The 16,065-nt window shown below is 37.0% G+C and overlaps 1 protein-coding gene across 2 annotated transcripts in view; it reads right to left on the bottom strand.

Annotated features, from left to right (window-relative positions):
• LOC148309659 (uncharacterized) overlaps positions 1 to 16,065 on the bottom strand; it is a 67,726-nt gene that overhangs the window by 7,341 nt on the left and 44,320 nt on the right. For both annotated transcript variants that reach the window (XM_088259634.1, XM_088259633.1), the window contains 6 exons: positions 13,215 to 13,379; positions 6,974 to 7,075; positions 6,036 to 6,177; positions 4,025 to 4,162; positions 1,971 to 2,121; positions 452 to 592 (listed from right to left, as the gene is read on the bottom strand). In XM_088259634.1, the coding sequence (XP_088115760.1) occupies positions 452 to 592; positions 1,971 to 2,121; positions 4,025 to 4,162; positions 6,036 to 6,177; positions 6,974 to 7,075; positions 13,215 to 13,379 (839 nt within the window). The remainder of the gene's footprint in view (positions 1 to 451; positions 593 to 1,970; positions 2,122 to 4,024; positions 4,163 to 6,035; positions 6,178 to 6,973; positions 7,076 to 13,214; positions 13,380 to 16,065) is intronic.

Below are 16,065 nucleotides of genomic sequence, written 5' to 3' on the forward strand. Positions count from 1 at the left end.
CGCAACGTGCTCGCGCACCAATCAAGAGCTCCGATCCGAAGAAAGATGGTCAAAAGCACAAACCAATCCAAGCCAATCATCTGTTTTATCATGCTAACCGTACTGCCGGACGGTAAAATTCCGTGTAATGCGCAAACAACGCCCTAAGAGCGTTCGTGTACTACACGTCTGGTTTTTTTAAAAAAAAGCGACTACGACAGTTTAGCATGATCGAATTTACGCACACCATGATCACGCACCGATCAAAGATGGTCAAAGCACAAAACCAATACAAGCCAATCACCCATTTTATCATGCTAACCGGACTGCCGGGCGGTAAAATTCCTGTAGTGCACAAGCGCTAGGCATCAATCGACCGAACGGGTAGAAATACCTTTCCTTAGTGCGTTAATGAAGTGACCACGTGTCCCGTTTTGACGTGACTTGTCCCTTTGCCCCCGAGTTCGCTTACCGTTCGGCTTAGCGGTGACGCCGACGCTGCCAGAGTAGAGCTTGCCCAGCAGGCCGAGCGCCTGGCGGGGGGGCGCCAGCCGGAGCCCCTGCCACCAGAACACCTCGGTGCCGCTCAGCCTCCCGAGGTCCTCTTCGCTCTCTGGCCATGGAAAGTGCACATCGACTTATGTGAGTTATCAACTAAAGAGGAAGAATATGACGACGTATCTCACCAATAGATGTCTCTAGTGAAATTCTAGTGATTCAAGTACAATGTTTCGAAATTGGATCGTATCAGGTGTCCGGTGGCAGAATTAGGATTTGAAATTTTAATAAATAATAAACTGCAGAGGATAAACATTTATTAAAAAAAAAAAAAAAAAAACTATTGTAAAGAGGAGAAGTGCGGGTTTTATTTCTTACAAATTATTTTGTCTAAATGTAGACCGTCACGTCGGACGCACTCTTGGAATCTGGCTTCAGTATTCCGTGCCACTCGCTAGAGAAGTGACGTCGGGGTGCCATTAACTTCGTTAACGATATTTTTTTAGTGCAGAGATGGTCGCAGGGTCTGTTTTATAAACTTATGTTTTGAGTTACCCCCACAATAAAAGACAAAAGAAGTAAGATCTGGCGACCTGGGTAGTCAGGGGATGTCACCGAAACGGCTAATAAATTTTTAGGGAACAAATCACGAAGATCGCCATTGTCTCTCTACAAGTGTGAGAGGTAGCTCTATCTTGCTGGAATCATGTGTGTGAAGTGGAGACAGAATGTTCTCTTATTTTTGACAAAAAATAATCGTTAAGCATGCGCCGATTAGGAACCCCGTTCACAGTAATGGCTTGCCCTCGACGATTTAAAAAAAAAATGGCACCGATTATTCCACTGGTCGACAATACACACCAAACCGTCACTTTGGGACTGTGAAGTGGCTGTTGTTGTTTGAAACGTGGGTTCTGTCCTTTAAGTGACTAATACATCGTTAGTGACTAATACGTTTATCGTACGAAATTACTCTAACATTGTCTCGCAGAAAATGTGGAGCATATGGAGTTTACAAACTATCTAGAGGTCTTTCTTTCGGCTGCCAGCTCCTTTGCATCCTCCCAAGTCAGGTCTGTGTCCCGAAGTTCTGACGAGAACTGCCAACGAATCGTCAGCAGTGGTCGTCCTGGGCGGCGCGAACCTGATGCCTTGTAAAAGAGGCAAGCTTGATAAATACTCTCGAGAGGCATGCGGAGTACATGGCCGAGCCAACTGAATCGCCTTTTCCTGACGACAGTTGTGACCAAGGTTTGAAGAAAAAAAGAATCAAAAAATATCACTACCACAAATGATAAAGAACTTATTCTTCTTTTCTTTTTCAGCAGCCTCTTCACTGCTAAAAAATCCAGCCTTCTCTGGTTTCTGCTTTTTCGACGCACTAACTACCCGCGATGGGGACAATGTCACCGGCCCATGTTTTCTGGGGCCCATGGTCACCACCCAAGAACGCAGAACGGTTTCCAGAGTTCTGCGGCGGATGACGAACTAACCTTTGGTAATCAGTCTTATGAGTTGCTCAGGGAAAACCATCTGGGGTGCTTCAGCCGCGATCATGCTCTTGAACTCGTTGTATATCGCCAGCACAGCGACGTCGTAGTCGCACAGATGCTTCGGTATGTGTTCGCGGAACTGGCATCCTTGCTAGAAAACAGAGCATTGAGATTCACACAAGGGAGAGTAGCTTTTAGACTCGTCATATAATGTGTAGAGTAAAATAGAAGGCCGACGAGGTGTGGGCAGAAGACAGATCTCCTGGCTTCCGAATAAATGAGATTGGACGGGGATCGGGACCGTCGAGGCGCTGTTTAGAGCTGCCCAAGACAAGGACAATTACTCTCAAGTGATAGTCGACGTCTGGGGGACCTGTCATGACTCACACAGAAGAGAAGTAGATATAATGTATATGCGTCAGTGCAGTTGTCGTTGAACACATTCGGCTGTCCGAACTTAAAACACAGTAAGGGACATTTTTTTCGAAAGACGTTTTTTTGCATTTTTGGACTGGGTAGAATCTACTTAGCACGGATTTCACCGTCCGGCAGCCCGGTTTTGAAAAATGAAACCAACTACGACAGTTTAGCGTGATCGAATTTACGCGCAACGTGTTCACGCACCGATCAAGAGCTCCGATCCGAAAAAATATGGACAAAAGCACGTGCCAATACAAACCAATCATCGTTTTAAAACGCTAACTGACGTGCCGGACGGTAAAATTCCGTGTAATTCCGTGTAGTGTACAAACGCCCTAAGAGCGCATGCGCGCTACACGGAATTTCACTGTCCGGCAGTCCAGTTCATACGGTCCGGTGTAGCATGAAAAAACAAATGATTGGCTTGTGCACTTGTCCGTCTTTCTCAGGATCGGTGCGCGATCACGGTGCGCGTGAACTCAACGCGTCAACTGTCAAACTTAGGTTGACAAATCAAGGGTCACAAATCCTTTTTTTTTTAATTACCTAACGTCCGTGTGACTCTGAAATCTAGCTACGGCTAATGCAACACCGCTTTTCATGACCCTACTCAGGCTTCAACTTTTTAAGTTTCATGGCCTATATATTATTTTGAGACATAAAAATACTTTGTGTTTTGATCCACTCACATTTTTATTGACCAACTAGTTTCGGCAACAACCTGTTGCCTTCTTCAGGGTTAAATTTATGACCAAGTCTTTTTATTTCTCATAATAATATATCAATATGATCCACAAAGTTAATGCTTTGAATATTCAAAACATTCATAGCCTATGCCTACTCGTGAGTGGATTTACTCTTTATGTTCAAAGTTACTATAGCTTCATGTAATTCATGAGTGAAAATTCTAGGCAAAAACACTCGCTTCACAAATCCTTCCAATGAACCTACCGTTGGTGTAGGCACCGTCTACAAATTCCTACACATAACTCCCGTGATATTTTCAACTTCACTCGGCAAGGGTGCTGCCATCTAGCCCAGGCATGGGGAACCTGCGGCCTTAAGGCTATTCTAGTGCGGCCTTTTCACTGATGCCAATTTAAAAAAATAATAAAACACAGTTTACCGATGTGTAATCGAGAAAGAATGAGTGAGCTCGCTTTGAGCACCAAATATTCAAATGCTTTTTAACAAAAAGCAGATGCAAATTAGTCATTAAAGGTTGGTAAACCTGTAACATTAACAAGTATTTTTAATGATGTACGTACTTTTTTTATGTATTAAGTATGTTTCTTATACATACGCAGCTTGATAAATAAATTGATTTGTAAATATACATTTTTTTCTATATTTAAAAAATTGCATTTTTAACAATTTGTATTGAGATATAGTTAAAATATTTAGTTTATAGGAGGGGTGTCAAAGTTTTCTTTACTGCGGCCTCATGTTGAATCAGATAAGTGAATGTGGCTTTTTGAAATAGAAAGGTTCCCCATGCCTGATCTAGCCATTGTATTTGCGACTCAAATCGCACAGTGGATGAGCCGACATAAAATGTTGGTTTTCACGATATCGCGGAGCACCGGTTCAGAGAGCCTGTTCTAAGGCCAAGAGGCAAGGCAAGGGCGAGGTACCATGGCGTGGTTGAGGGTTTGGAACCTGTAGGCCCGCTGGCTGCAGCAGGGGTACCGCCCTATGGGCAGGCAGACGGACTTGGCGGGGTCTGGGGAGAAGAACTGCGGCATGTCGGCGTGGTAGCAGCACCAGTCCATCTGGAAACAGCGTCAATCAGTACCTACTGTGTGAAGGCCACTAGCCGTAACTGTCGCGGCTGTTCGGCTTACCTAATTTGCAGCGTTGCCAAAGCCAATTTTCAGAATTCCCCAAAAATCTAGGTCGAATTCAGAATCCCCCAAATTGGGGAAAAACAAAGATCCCGATTTCCCACAAAATTAATTATCCCAAGGAATAAAACAAGTTTTCATAAAAAATTAACTACTTATTTTATTAAAATATATTAACGCTATAATTGAGCTTTTAAACAAAATGCGTGGTTATTAAAAATACATTTGACACGTAATAAAATACAATATAAGAAAGTACAGACTACAAATGTAGCTAATATATATATATACAGTGGTGGCCAAATATATTAGGCACCCCCTACAGAATTGGTTTATGTCTTTAAATATGAATTCTTGCAATCTTTTCGGTTTGAATCGTATTTTGATGGATTTTACCTACTACTCATTACCTGCTATCCGACTTACGACAGTTAGGGCCATGGTTTATTCGAAAACTCTGTTTTTACTAATTTCAACAGTCAGTTTTATATGTGAAGCGTTGCTATCCAGTTATTTTTATCAGTGAAAAAGTGCATTTTTTGTACTTTTTATTTAAGCTTTCATTATTTAACTTTTTTAATATTTTTTTTTATTTATTTAATATATTAACATTTTTATTTATAACATAATACATTTGAATCATTTATACATATGGAGAACTTTATATTTCGATTCGCTGTGCCTCTCCATAAAAGAGACTGTGCTCTTGCGCTTGGAGAGGGACTTACACTCGTAGTTTAATGTTATATAATAAAAGATATAATATTCTTTTTTTCTATATTTTTTCAAGATTTAAATATAATGAGCTTTAATTTTTTTCTTAAGTTTTTTTTAAATTGTCTTTTTTTTATTTCTTTAGGGAGTTTATTGAAATGTTTGATTGCCAAATATTTGAAGTTTTGCTGAAATTGCTTGGTGTTGCATTTTGGAGTAGAAAAATCGTTTGAGAATCTCGATGATATATTTTTTTTTATTTAAATAATTGTCACCCTTTAGTATTTAAAAAATTGCGTTTTTTTAAAGATGGATTCTATATTTGGGACTTTTTAAATAAAAATTTTGTTGGATACATGTTTTTTTAAAATAACTTTAATTATGGTTTTCTGTACTATTTTCACAGAGTTCAGTATGTTGTTGTATGAGCCTGCCCATGCAACAATGCCATACTGTAGTAGTGAGTGTACAATAGCATAGTAAACTTTTTTTAGGTTGTCGATGGTTAGTATGTTTCGAATTCTAATAAATATATATTTGCATTTTCTTATTCGTTTTACTAGTTCACTAATGTGACTATGGTATTTCAAGTGTTGATCTATTATTACACCTAGATATTTTTTTTTATTTTTTTGGACATAAAACAGAACATAAGTTTTTGCAATTTGAATCCCTGCAGTCACCATTGTGAATTGTAATTTTTATATTTGTCGGTATTTTGAGTTTATGGATAAAAAAAGGGATAAAGAATGTTTTATCTGTATTTAAGGATAATAGATTATTGTCAAACCAGAACTTTAGGATCTTCATATCCTTATTTGCGCGATCATTTACGGTATTCCAGTTGGGTCCGTTTATAACTATTGCAATGCCAAAATTAAAATGCCAAAAAACGCGATTTGAGTGAAACTGAGCGGTCTCAAATAATTTTTTTGAATTCAGGGTTGACCCGGGTAAAAATAGGTAAAAAATTCAATGCTCCCAGTGTGCGGTCCAAATAAATTATTAAATATTTTTTAATCTGGTTGTTATGAAAACTCCCAGATAATGAGGAGTTATTTAGAGGAGTAATAGAGACAACACTCACTTGTCGGACCGGAAAGTAGTTGTCACATGTGGAGCACTTCAGGAAGTGACTCTCTCCCCAGAGCCGCCAGTACACCTTCCTCCAGGACTTCATCTCCGCGTACAGGGAGCTGATGTACTCGCTCAGGCTCCATGCCAAATCCCTGCCAAACAACCATTTCTAACACCACTTCATAGTACATATCGTAGTCATACAGGAGAAAGTGACCAAGTGCATTGTTTTACAAAAAAGTGATCATTGTCTATTTGATATCTTACTAGCTTAATATTGCCCTGAAAAAATCCCAAAGCATTTTAAACTTGGAAGTATAACATATTGACTTGTTAAAAATGACTAACTGCATTGATGTTTATTTTCTTGTCAAGAAAATGTGGGTTAAATGGCCCTCCGGAACATTTTACGTTTTGGTAGTTGGTCACTTTCTCCTGTACGACTACGATATAATGGTTATCCATCGTCAGGTTAAATTAAGACTTTATTCGACCTGATGATATAACGGTTGTTGGGAATCGAACCCGGGACGTTCAGAACGGTAGCCGAGCGTGCTGACCATTACACTACGGAGGCGGACAAAATTGAACCATTGAAATTTTACACAGTTTATTTAAATTGTCCCGTGTCCTGCTACCGTTCTGGAGGTCCCGGCTTCGATTCCCAAGGGGGGTAAAATAAATATAAATGACTTTTTCACTGTAATATTTATTCAATATACCATGGACTGGTACCTGAAGCGGAGGGCTGATCACCTTTCCTTCATGTGTAAACGATCAAGATAACACTGCGTTTATATGACACAGTGCCCTATGCACCATTGGGGTGCGGATAAGGGTTTTATTATTATTATTATTTAAATTGTACTTTATTTTGCATGTTTCGCTCGATGAAGGGGAAGTTACGATGAATGGGATCGAGAAAGGGGTTGCGGGGATGTTAGGTACCTTGTGTGTGCGCTCATGACGTTTCCTCTCCGATCGATGGTCATGTTGCACGGCTGACATGGGACTCGATCGGCTATTTGTTTTGCCAGCATTTTATTACAACTGTAAAAATAAAATAAAAATTAAAAACAAGTTCATTTCTTGCGTCATCCATTCGCTCACCATGTCCAAACCGCCTTTCATAATCTTTTAAATGGTTCATTTTCAGACGGGAGGAATGCCTAATTTAACATACTCAACCTACAAAGGATTGTATTAGACTCGTTTTGTGATTATAGCAGCCGATATAATCAATATTTTCATTCATTATTTTTTGTTGTTGCATAATTCGCCTTCGTAAAAACGTTGTTTTCGTAAGTTGGCAACGAATGACGTCACAGAAACGAATCCACACTACTACTATTACAGCTCTTTAAAGCAGATACATAAAGGGATATGCCCCATAACACACCCGATGACATGTCCAAAGAACTGAGGAATCCGTCGTGTACAGATATTATTGGCCAAAGTCAAGCCATCCAAGTGTAGTTCATGGATCCATCCATGTACCATAACGAATCCGATTCCAAATTCCTATTCTGTTTTTAAACTATGGACAGTGTTTATTACATATGACATTTTAAACTCCCACATGCTTACGAATACGAATATCGCTCACTCCATTCAAGAACGTCATAAATCGAAAATCGTCAAATTTCAGTTCTGCATGTTTTCGGAATGCCCAGAAAATGTACTATATCCCAGCAAAAGAGGAATATTTTAAACGTAATATTTGCCCGCTATAGGAGAGAATGTGTTGTTTTTGCATCTTAAAGAAAATGTATTGTTTAATTATTTTTTTAAATAAACTAAATATTTTCAAATGGAGAAAAAACCTTCAGGTTTTACCTAAAAAGATCTGTTGCACAGTAAAAAGTTCAATAAGAGGCTTGATATTTACTTTTAATACATTGTATTATATTTTTAAACTATAAAAACGTTCTCCTGAAAAATCAATTTTTTTAAATTTATGACGTTCTTGAAAGGAGTGAGCGATATGGTTAAAATACTTTTCCCGTATTGTCATTGTTTTGATACAGTGACCTCCGCGAGAATGCAATGAAGATATTTTGAAAGATTCAAACATTTCCTATGCTTAATTTAGTAATACATCTAGTTCAAACAGCCAAACAGACGGGACATTTCATATATACTCGTATTTAGATTGCTTTTTTTTAAGCAGGCCACGTACCATGTCCGTTGGAAAGCGTGGCTTTTTCAAATTTAACCCACGTGGCGATGCCCCTGTGCTTTGTTGCCGATGCGAATACAAGTCCAATGTTTTTTTTTACGTTTGGGTGGCATTTTAAGATTTGATTACGACTTTGCGATAACATTGTTGCCAAAACTAAAATTAGTCGCGATGCCAGAGAATCGGAGCGGTTGTTTACTTTTAAAATTGCGTTACCAACTTATGAAGTACTGGATTCTTAGTAGATTCTACGGATTCTTCGACTCGTAGTAGTGGATTTATTTTTTCCTTAAAATAGCGTCAGATCGAATTGTGGAATAGTTTTAATGATGAGAAAACCCGGATGCGCGTCCAACATATTTACAAATTTTCATCGTGATCGTATAAGCAGTAAAGGCATGCATAAGTCACCAACAAACCAACAAACCAACAAACGAAACAAATGTAAAAAACTAACTAACTAACTAACCATCACGCCGCTTCCCCGCAGGGGTAGGCAGAGAGAATAGAGCGCCACACCACTCTGTCTTTGCAAACATTCTTCGCCTCTTCCACGTTCATGCATCTTCTCATACATACCCGCCGATTGTTACGACTCCTAACCTGACCACTTTCAAGTATTTGGCAACAAATGTACCTTTTTATATATATATATATATATATATATATATATATATATATATATATATATATATATATATATATATATATGTATATATATATATATATATATATATATATATATATGTATATATATATATATATATATATATATATATATATATATATATATATATATATGTATATATATATATATATATATATATATATATATATATATATATATATATATATATATATATATATATATATATATATATATATATATATATATATATATATATATATATATATATATATATATATATATATATATATATATAGATAGAAAATATGCGCATGTGCGCATGTGCGGATGTGCGTATGTGTATATATATACATGTGTGTGCGTGTGCGTGTGCGTGTGTGTGTGTGTGTATTGTATATCGTAGTCGTACAGGAGAAAGTGACCAACTAACAAAACGTAAAATGTTCAGGAGGGCCATTTAAGTCACTTTTGGTTGGCAAGAAAATAAGCGTCAGTGCAGTTAGTCATTTTTAACAAGTCAATATATTATACTTTTTTTACGATTTACGATTTTTTTCAGGGCAACATCTAAGCTAGTGAGATATCGAATAGTCAGTGATCACGTTTTCGAAAAAAAAATGCACTTGGTCACATTCTCCCGCATGACTACGATATATTTATGCAAATGTATGCCCCCTCGTAAGATTCACACTATGCCCGCGCGCCGGCGCCGCAATGATCGTACGTCATCTCGGTCGCTGGGGCGCGGGGTCCGCTGGGTCGGCTTCGCGCTCGCGTCACGAGCAGTGTTGCCATATACAGTGAAACCTCTATCTATCGTTCTTGAATAATCGTTTTCCCGGATGTGTCGTTTATTTCTTCTACCCCGAATTCATTTCATACAAAAATAGATCGCATCGATCGTTTCTATCCAACTTTTTAAGGCATTCATCGTTTGAAATACGCTATATATTTGATATAATTTGTCTGTTTTTTTTACATTTTTTCAATTTTGTTATATTCGACGACAATATTTCAACGTGTGGGATACAGACTATCAACAGCCTGTGTGATGGATACAGCAGAAGAGGTCTGAAGATCTTTGGGTTCCGTTCAACTTTGTATTTTTTTAAATTAATACATTTATTTACATCTAAAACTTGTATTCTTAAAATTTCAACCTACCAATGGTTATGCAATTGGGAGGACGGTATCTTTACTCGATCGCATATCCTTGTGTATTGACTTCTTTATCCCGCATTCATTGTTTTCCCGCATTCATAGTTTATTTTACTAGGTCCCTTTAAAAACGATAGATTAAGGTTTCACTGTATACAGATTTATCTGTATTGATACAGATTTAAGGCTGCCGTTACAGATGACAGATTTTACTCTTAGGTGGAACTTTTAGTTTTATAAAGATTTTTGGAATTGGACATAGTATTGATAATACAGAAGAATGAAAATATGTATAGATTCGGGCATGATGAACATTTGATAATAAGTACTGAAACGTTGGAAGGATTTTTACTATCAAAACGACTACAATGATTCATATTTATTGTAACTGCAGACAGTTGGTAGAATTCCATATTGAATTGTTGGGTATTATATCCAAAAATAAAAAAGATTTATTTGGTTAATTTCTACACTTGTGTATATGTTAATACGTGACGCGTTTCGTCTTCTTAGGACATTATCAAACACTCTGTTTGATAATGTCCTAAGTAGAATATAGAATTCAACCAAATAAACCTTGTTTAATTTTTGATATATTACCCAACAATACAATGATTCATGCTACAAACTAAAAATAGAAAAGGATTTGATTCCTAAAATTAATAAAAAATGTGTATAAAAATAAATTTTATATTTCGGGTTATTGATTCTATACAGATTTTATACAGATTTTCTAGACTGTTTGACTCAGATTTTTTGGTTTGGCATATCGCTCACTCCTTTCAAAAACGTCATAAATTTTCAGGAGAACGTTTTTAAAGTTCAAACATATAATACAATGTATTAAAAATAAATATCAAGCCACTTATTGAACTTTTTACTGTGCAACAGATCTTTTCAGGTTAAAACCTGAAGGTTTTTTCTCCATTTGAAAAATATTTAGTATTTAAAAAAAAATAATTAAACAATACCTTTTCTTCAAAATGCAAAAACAACACTTTCTGCCCTGTAGCGGGTAAATATTAAGTTAAATATATGCCGGTTTTGCTGGTATATAGTACATTTTCTGGGCATTCCTAAAACATGCACAACTGAAAATTGACGGTTTTTTATTTATGACGTTCATGAAAGGAGTGAGCGATATGGCAACACTGGTCACGAGTCCCCCGCTCTCGCGCAGGTAGAACTCTAACGTCGTACAACTCTGTACGACGGAATGTCGAGTCGGGACAGACGGAATATGCGCGAGCGTGTGACGTCACTGTTGCCAGGCGTTCGCTATTTTAACACCGTGCTCGATGTTCGGTATGACAAAACGCTCCTTTCAACAGCGTCATACCAACGTTTTGAGTGTGTCCAAATACTTGTTCACAAAATCTGGATTATCTCCAATTACAGGAGTTTTTTTCGTATTATTTTTTACCCATTATTGACAACCACACTACTCAAATTCTTGGAAGTTATATATATCGCTCACTCCTTTCAAGAACGTCATAAATGAAAATAATTGATTTTTCAGGAGAACGTTTTTAAAGTTAAAAATATAACACAATGTATTAAAAATAAATATCAAGCCACTTATAGAACTTTTTACTGTGCAACAGATCTTTTTAGGTAAAACCTGACGGTTTTTTCTCCATTTAAAAAATATTTAGTATTTAAAAAAAAATAATTAAACAATACCTTTTCTTCAAAATGCAAAAACAACACTTTCTGCCCTGTAGAGGGTAAATATTAAGTTAAATATATGCCGGTTTTGCTGGTATATAGTACATTTTCTGGGTATTCCTAAAACATGCACAACTGAAAATTGACGATTTTTGATTTATGACGTTCTTGAAAGGAGTGAGCGATATGGCAACACTGGTCACGAGTCCCCCGCTCGCGCGCAGGTAGAACTCTAACGTCGTACAACTCTGTACGACGGAATGTCGAGTCGGGACAGACGGAATATGCGCGAGCGTGTGACGTCACTGTTGCCAGGCGTTCGCTATTTTAACACCGTGCTCGATGTTCGGTATGACAAAACGCTCCTTTCAACAGCGTCATACCAACGTTTTGAGTGTGTCCAAATACTTGTTCACAAAATCTGGTTTATCTCCAATTACAGGAGTTTTTTTCGTATTATTTTTTGACATCTCATCAAAAACGAAGAAGAATCTGGAAGTCTGGGCATTTACGGGGCTGACGACCGTCATAGGCTGGTTTAAGTGATCACTTCACACGTGTAACATTCACCAATTCTACCCATAATTGACAACCACACTACTCAAATTCTTGGAAGTTAAATATATGTGAACCAATTTTGAAACATTGTTCTTGAATCACGCCAATAAGATGTCTCTTGTGAAGTTCAAGTATATTAAAAAAAAACTAACTAACCATCACGCCGCTTCTCCACAGAGAATAGAACGCCACACCACTCTGCCTTTGCAAACATTCTTCGCCTCTTCCACTTTCATGCATCTCCTCATAAATACCCACCGATTATTACGACTCCTAACCTGACCACTTTCAAGTATTTGGCATACCTGACCATGCCATGTTTTTCTCGGTCTTCCTCTGCTCCTTTTTCCAATTACATTCGCCTCATAAATTTGTTTTACCGTTCTTTCCTCACTCATTCATTCTACATGTCCAAACCATCTCAACACACCTTTCTTAATGTATCTAAGGAAGTTGTGTTGTACTCTGTCTACGCTGTTACCGTGTAAAGCAGAGGTTCCCAAACTTTTTTTGTCTCGTAGACCCCTTGCCATGTTTTTCGATTTTTGGTAGATCCCTCCTTACCTGATATTGTTTTTCAGCAAATTCACTATCTTCTAATGTATTTTTGAAAGTCGATGTATGTAGTGCACATTGAAATATTGAAATTTATAACGTGTATGATAATGTATAAAGTGTAATGAAAATTCAAAAAATACACACATGTTAGGTTAATTCAAATTAAAATTACTCTCTGTTAAATTAAATAAATAAGCAAAAAATAAATGCTTTTAGTCTTAGGAATAAACCTGATGTCGCTGACCTCCATTTCTTTTTCATGGACCCCCAAGTTTTTTTTGCTGTCTTCCAAGTCTGACCCCTTCCAAGTCGTCGTAGACCCCTGGGGGTCGATATAGACCACTTTGGGAATCACTGGTGTAAAGCATAATGAGGAGACCAGACCGTGGTATAAGTGAGTCGGAGTGCACATCGCTGACCTGCTGCACTTGTAGAGCGTGGACAGGGAGCTGTAGTGCCCGCGGAGGGTCTCCGGGACCGGCTCCCCGAGGGACATGATCATCTTGCAGAACAGCCGCGACTGGATCTTGTCCTTCCTGTCTTTTATCGACTCCAGCTCCGAGTTGGTGTACATGGCTCCCAACCTTCCAAACAAAATGGCGGACACGCGTTTCAATGGGCTTTTTTATTAGCTTATAAATTCACTATATTATTTCGAGAAATAAAAATACTTTGTGTTCTGATCCACTCACATTTTTATTAACCAACTAGTTTCGGCAACAACCTGTTGCCCTCTTCAGGGCTACATTTATTTTATTAACCAACTAGTTTCGGCAACAACCTGTTGCCCTCTTCAGGGTTACATTTAGTAATAAATGTAACCCTGAAGAGGGCAACAGGTTGTTGCCGAAACTAGTTGGTTAATAAAAATGTGAGTGGATCAGAACACAAAGTATTTTTATTTCTCGAAATAATATATCTATATGATCCACAAAGTTAATGCTTTCAATATTCAAAACATATAAATTCACTGTTCGGCTGTTCAAATTTAAAACATAGTAAGGGACATTTTTTTGTAGTAGATTTTTTTTGCATTTATGGACTAAGTAGACTCTACTTAGTCCAAAAATGCAAAAAAAACTAGGTACTACAAAAAAAATGTCCCTTACTGTGTTTTAAATTTGAACAGCCGTGTTGGGTAATATATCCAAAATTAAACGAGGTTTATTGGATTGAATTCTACATTTATTTATGTACATGTTAATATGTGACACTCCACATGAGTGTTTGATAATGTCTTAATAAGACGAAACGCGTCAAGAATTAACATTAAATATGGGAGACGAACACTGCAATATATCGTTCCGAACATTTTTAATTTGTTGCCGACTGATGTTAGAGGTCAAAATAAAATATGGAACAAAGGCAAAATAAAGGAATGGGTAAAATGATCAAGAGTTAATTTTATGAAAATTGTAAAATGTTTATATTCTTAATTTTTTCTCTTTTTTGTGTGTATATTAGGTTAAAATCGTTAAAAACAATAAAAAATGTATTAAAAAAGAACTCCACCGACAAGACACACAAGGTGGCTTGGTGGGTCTCTGCAAAAAAGTTCTAAATATATATAAATTGTGATTTAAATACATGTATAGAAATATTTTTTTTTTTTAAATAAAAATAAAAAAACGCGTCACATATTGACATACACAAATAAATGTAGAATTCAATCCAATAAACCTTGTTTAATTTTGGATATATTACCCAAAAATTTAACATGGAATTCTACCAACTGTCTGCAGTTACAATAAATTAGAAAATTCAAATTCAGCTTCTTCTTCTTCTGTCCCTCCTAACTAAGTAGAACTGGGACATCGGAGAAAGAAATATGGGAAGAATAGCGCCAATGTATGGGGCACTCGGGGTTGCATACCCGTACGCGTGCTAGCTTTAGTTGTGCAACGCTTATATATCTTCTTCTAACCCTTATCCGCACCCAATGGCGCATAGGGCACTGCGTCGTATTGACGCGGTGTCATCTTGATCGTTTTACTTACGAAAAGGCAAGGCGATTACTCCTGCGCTTCAGGGACCAGTTCATGGTATTATTAAGTAAATATAGAGTGTAAAATCAGGAATATTTATTTTCACTCTGGGAATCGAACCCGGGACCTCCAGCATGGAAGCTAAGCACGCTAACCATTACACCGCGGAGGCTAGACAGAGAATTAATAGCTAATGAGGGGGGTTTGATGATCATTAAAATCATTTATTTGACAGATTCAAGCTACCTTTTCTTGTACATAGTACATGCTTGCTAACTTTTTACTTTTTCATATTTTTTATGTTTTTAATTTTATTTAAAAAAAATATAATAATTTTTGTTTTCCGATAGTCAAGAACTTTTTGTATTTTATATTAACATGTATAAATCAATACACAATATGGCTCCAGAGTATCTTTAAGGAGCTGTGTATTCCAGATGAATTGGTTGATAGACGTCTCACGCTTCGATCGGCTACAGCATCTGCATTGGGCAAAGTGATCTTACCAGCTCGCAACCAACGCACTAAATTTGGCGAGCGTGCCTTCGCTGTTGCAGGACCGACGGCGTGGAACGCTCTTCCACCAGTGGTTAGAAATAGTGGGAGTGAGATGATCTTTAGAAAAAGACTAAAAACACATTCGTTCGCTAAATCATTTCCACCATAATATTTTCCCCAATTCATTCACAGTGAAGCGCCCTTGAGGTATTATTTTACGAAAATGGCGCTATATAAGTTATCCAAATTTACTATTATTTATTATTATTAACACTGTTATTATATTTCTACTTATAATACATATACCCTTATACCTTTTACTATGACCTAAATTATATTGTATACCCACACACAGGCCATGCCTTTGCGGGATCGTTTTTTGTATTCATATTTATATTTTATTCATATTTTTTTGTATTTGAATTTCTGTCATGTAATGCAAAAGAATTTAAAATAAAATAATAATAAAACCCTTATCCGCACCAAATGGTGCATAGGGCACTGCTTCATATAAACGCCTTGTTATCTTGATCGTTTACACATGAAAGAAAGGTGATCAGCCCTCTATACATATCGCTCACTCCTTTCAACATCGTCATATATCAGCAAACTTAAAATAATAATAATATAAAATCCTTATGCGCACCCCGATTGTGCATAGGGCACTGTGTATTATAAACGCAGTGTTATCACGATAGTTTTACACATGAAGGAACAGTGATCAGCCCTCCGCTTCAGGTTCCAGTCCATGGTAATATTGAATAAATATTACAGTGAAAAAATCACT

This window comes from Brachycentrus maculatus, unplaced genomic scaffold (genome assembly GCF_059751285.1).
Source record: "Brachycentrus maculatus isolate JH-2025_06_01 unplaced genomic scaffold, ASM5975128v1 h1tg000119l, whole genome shotgun sequence".
NCBI lineage: Eukaryota > Metazoa > Arthropoda > Insecta > Trichoptera > Brachycentridae > Brachycentrus > Brachycentrus maculatus.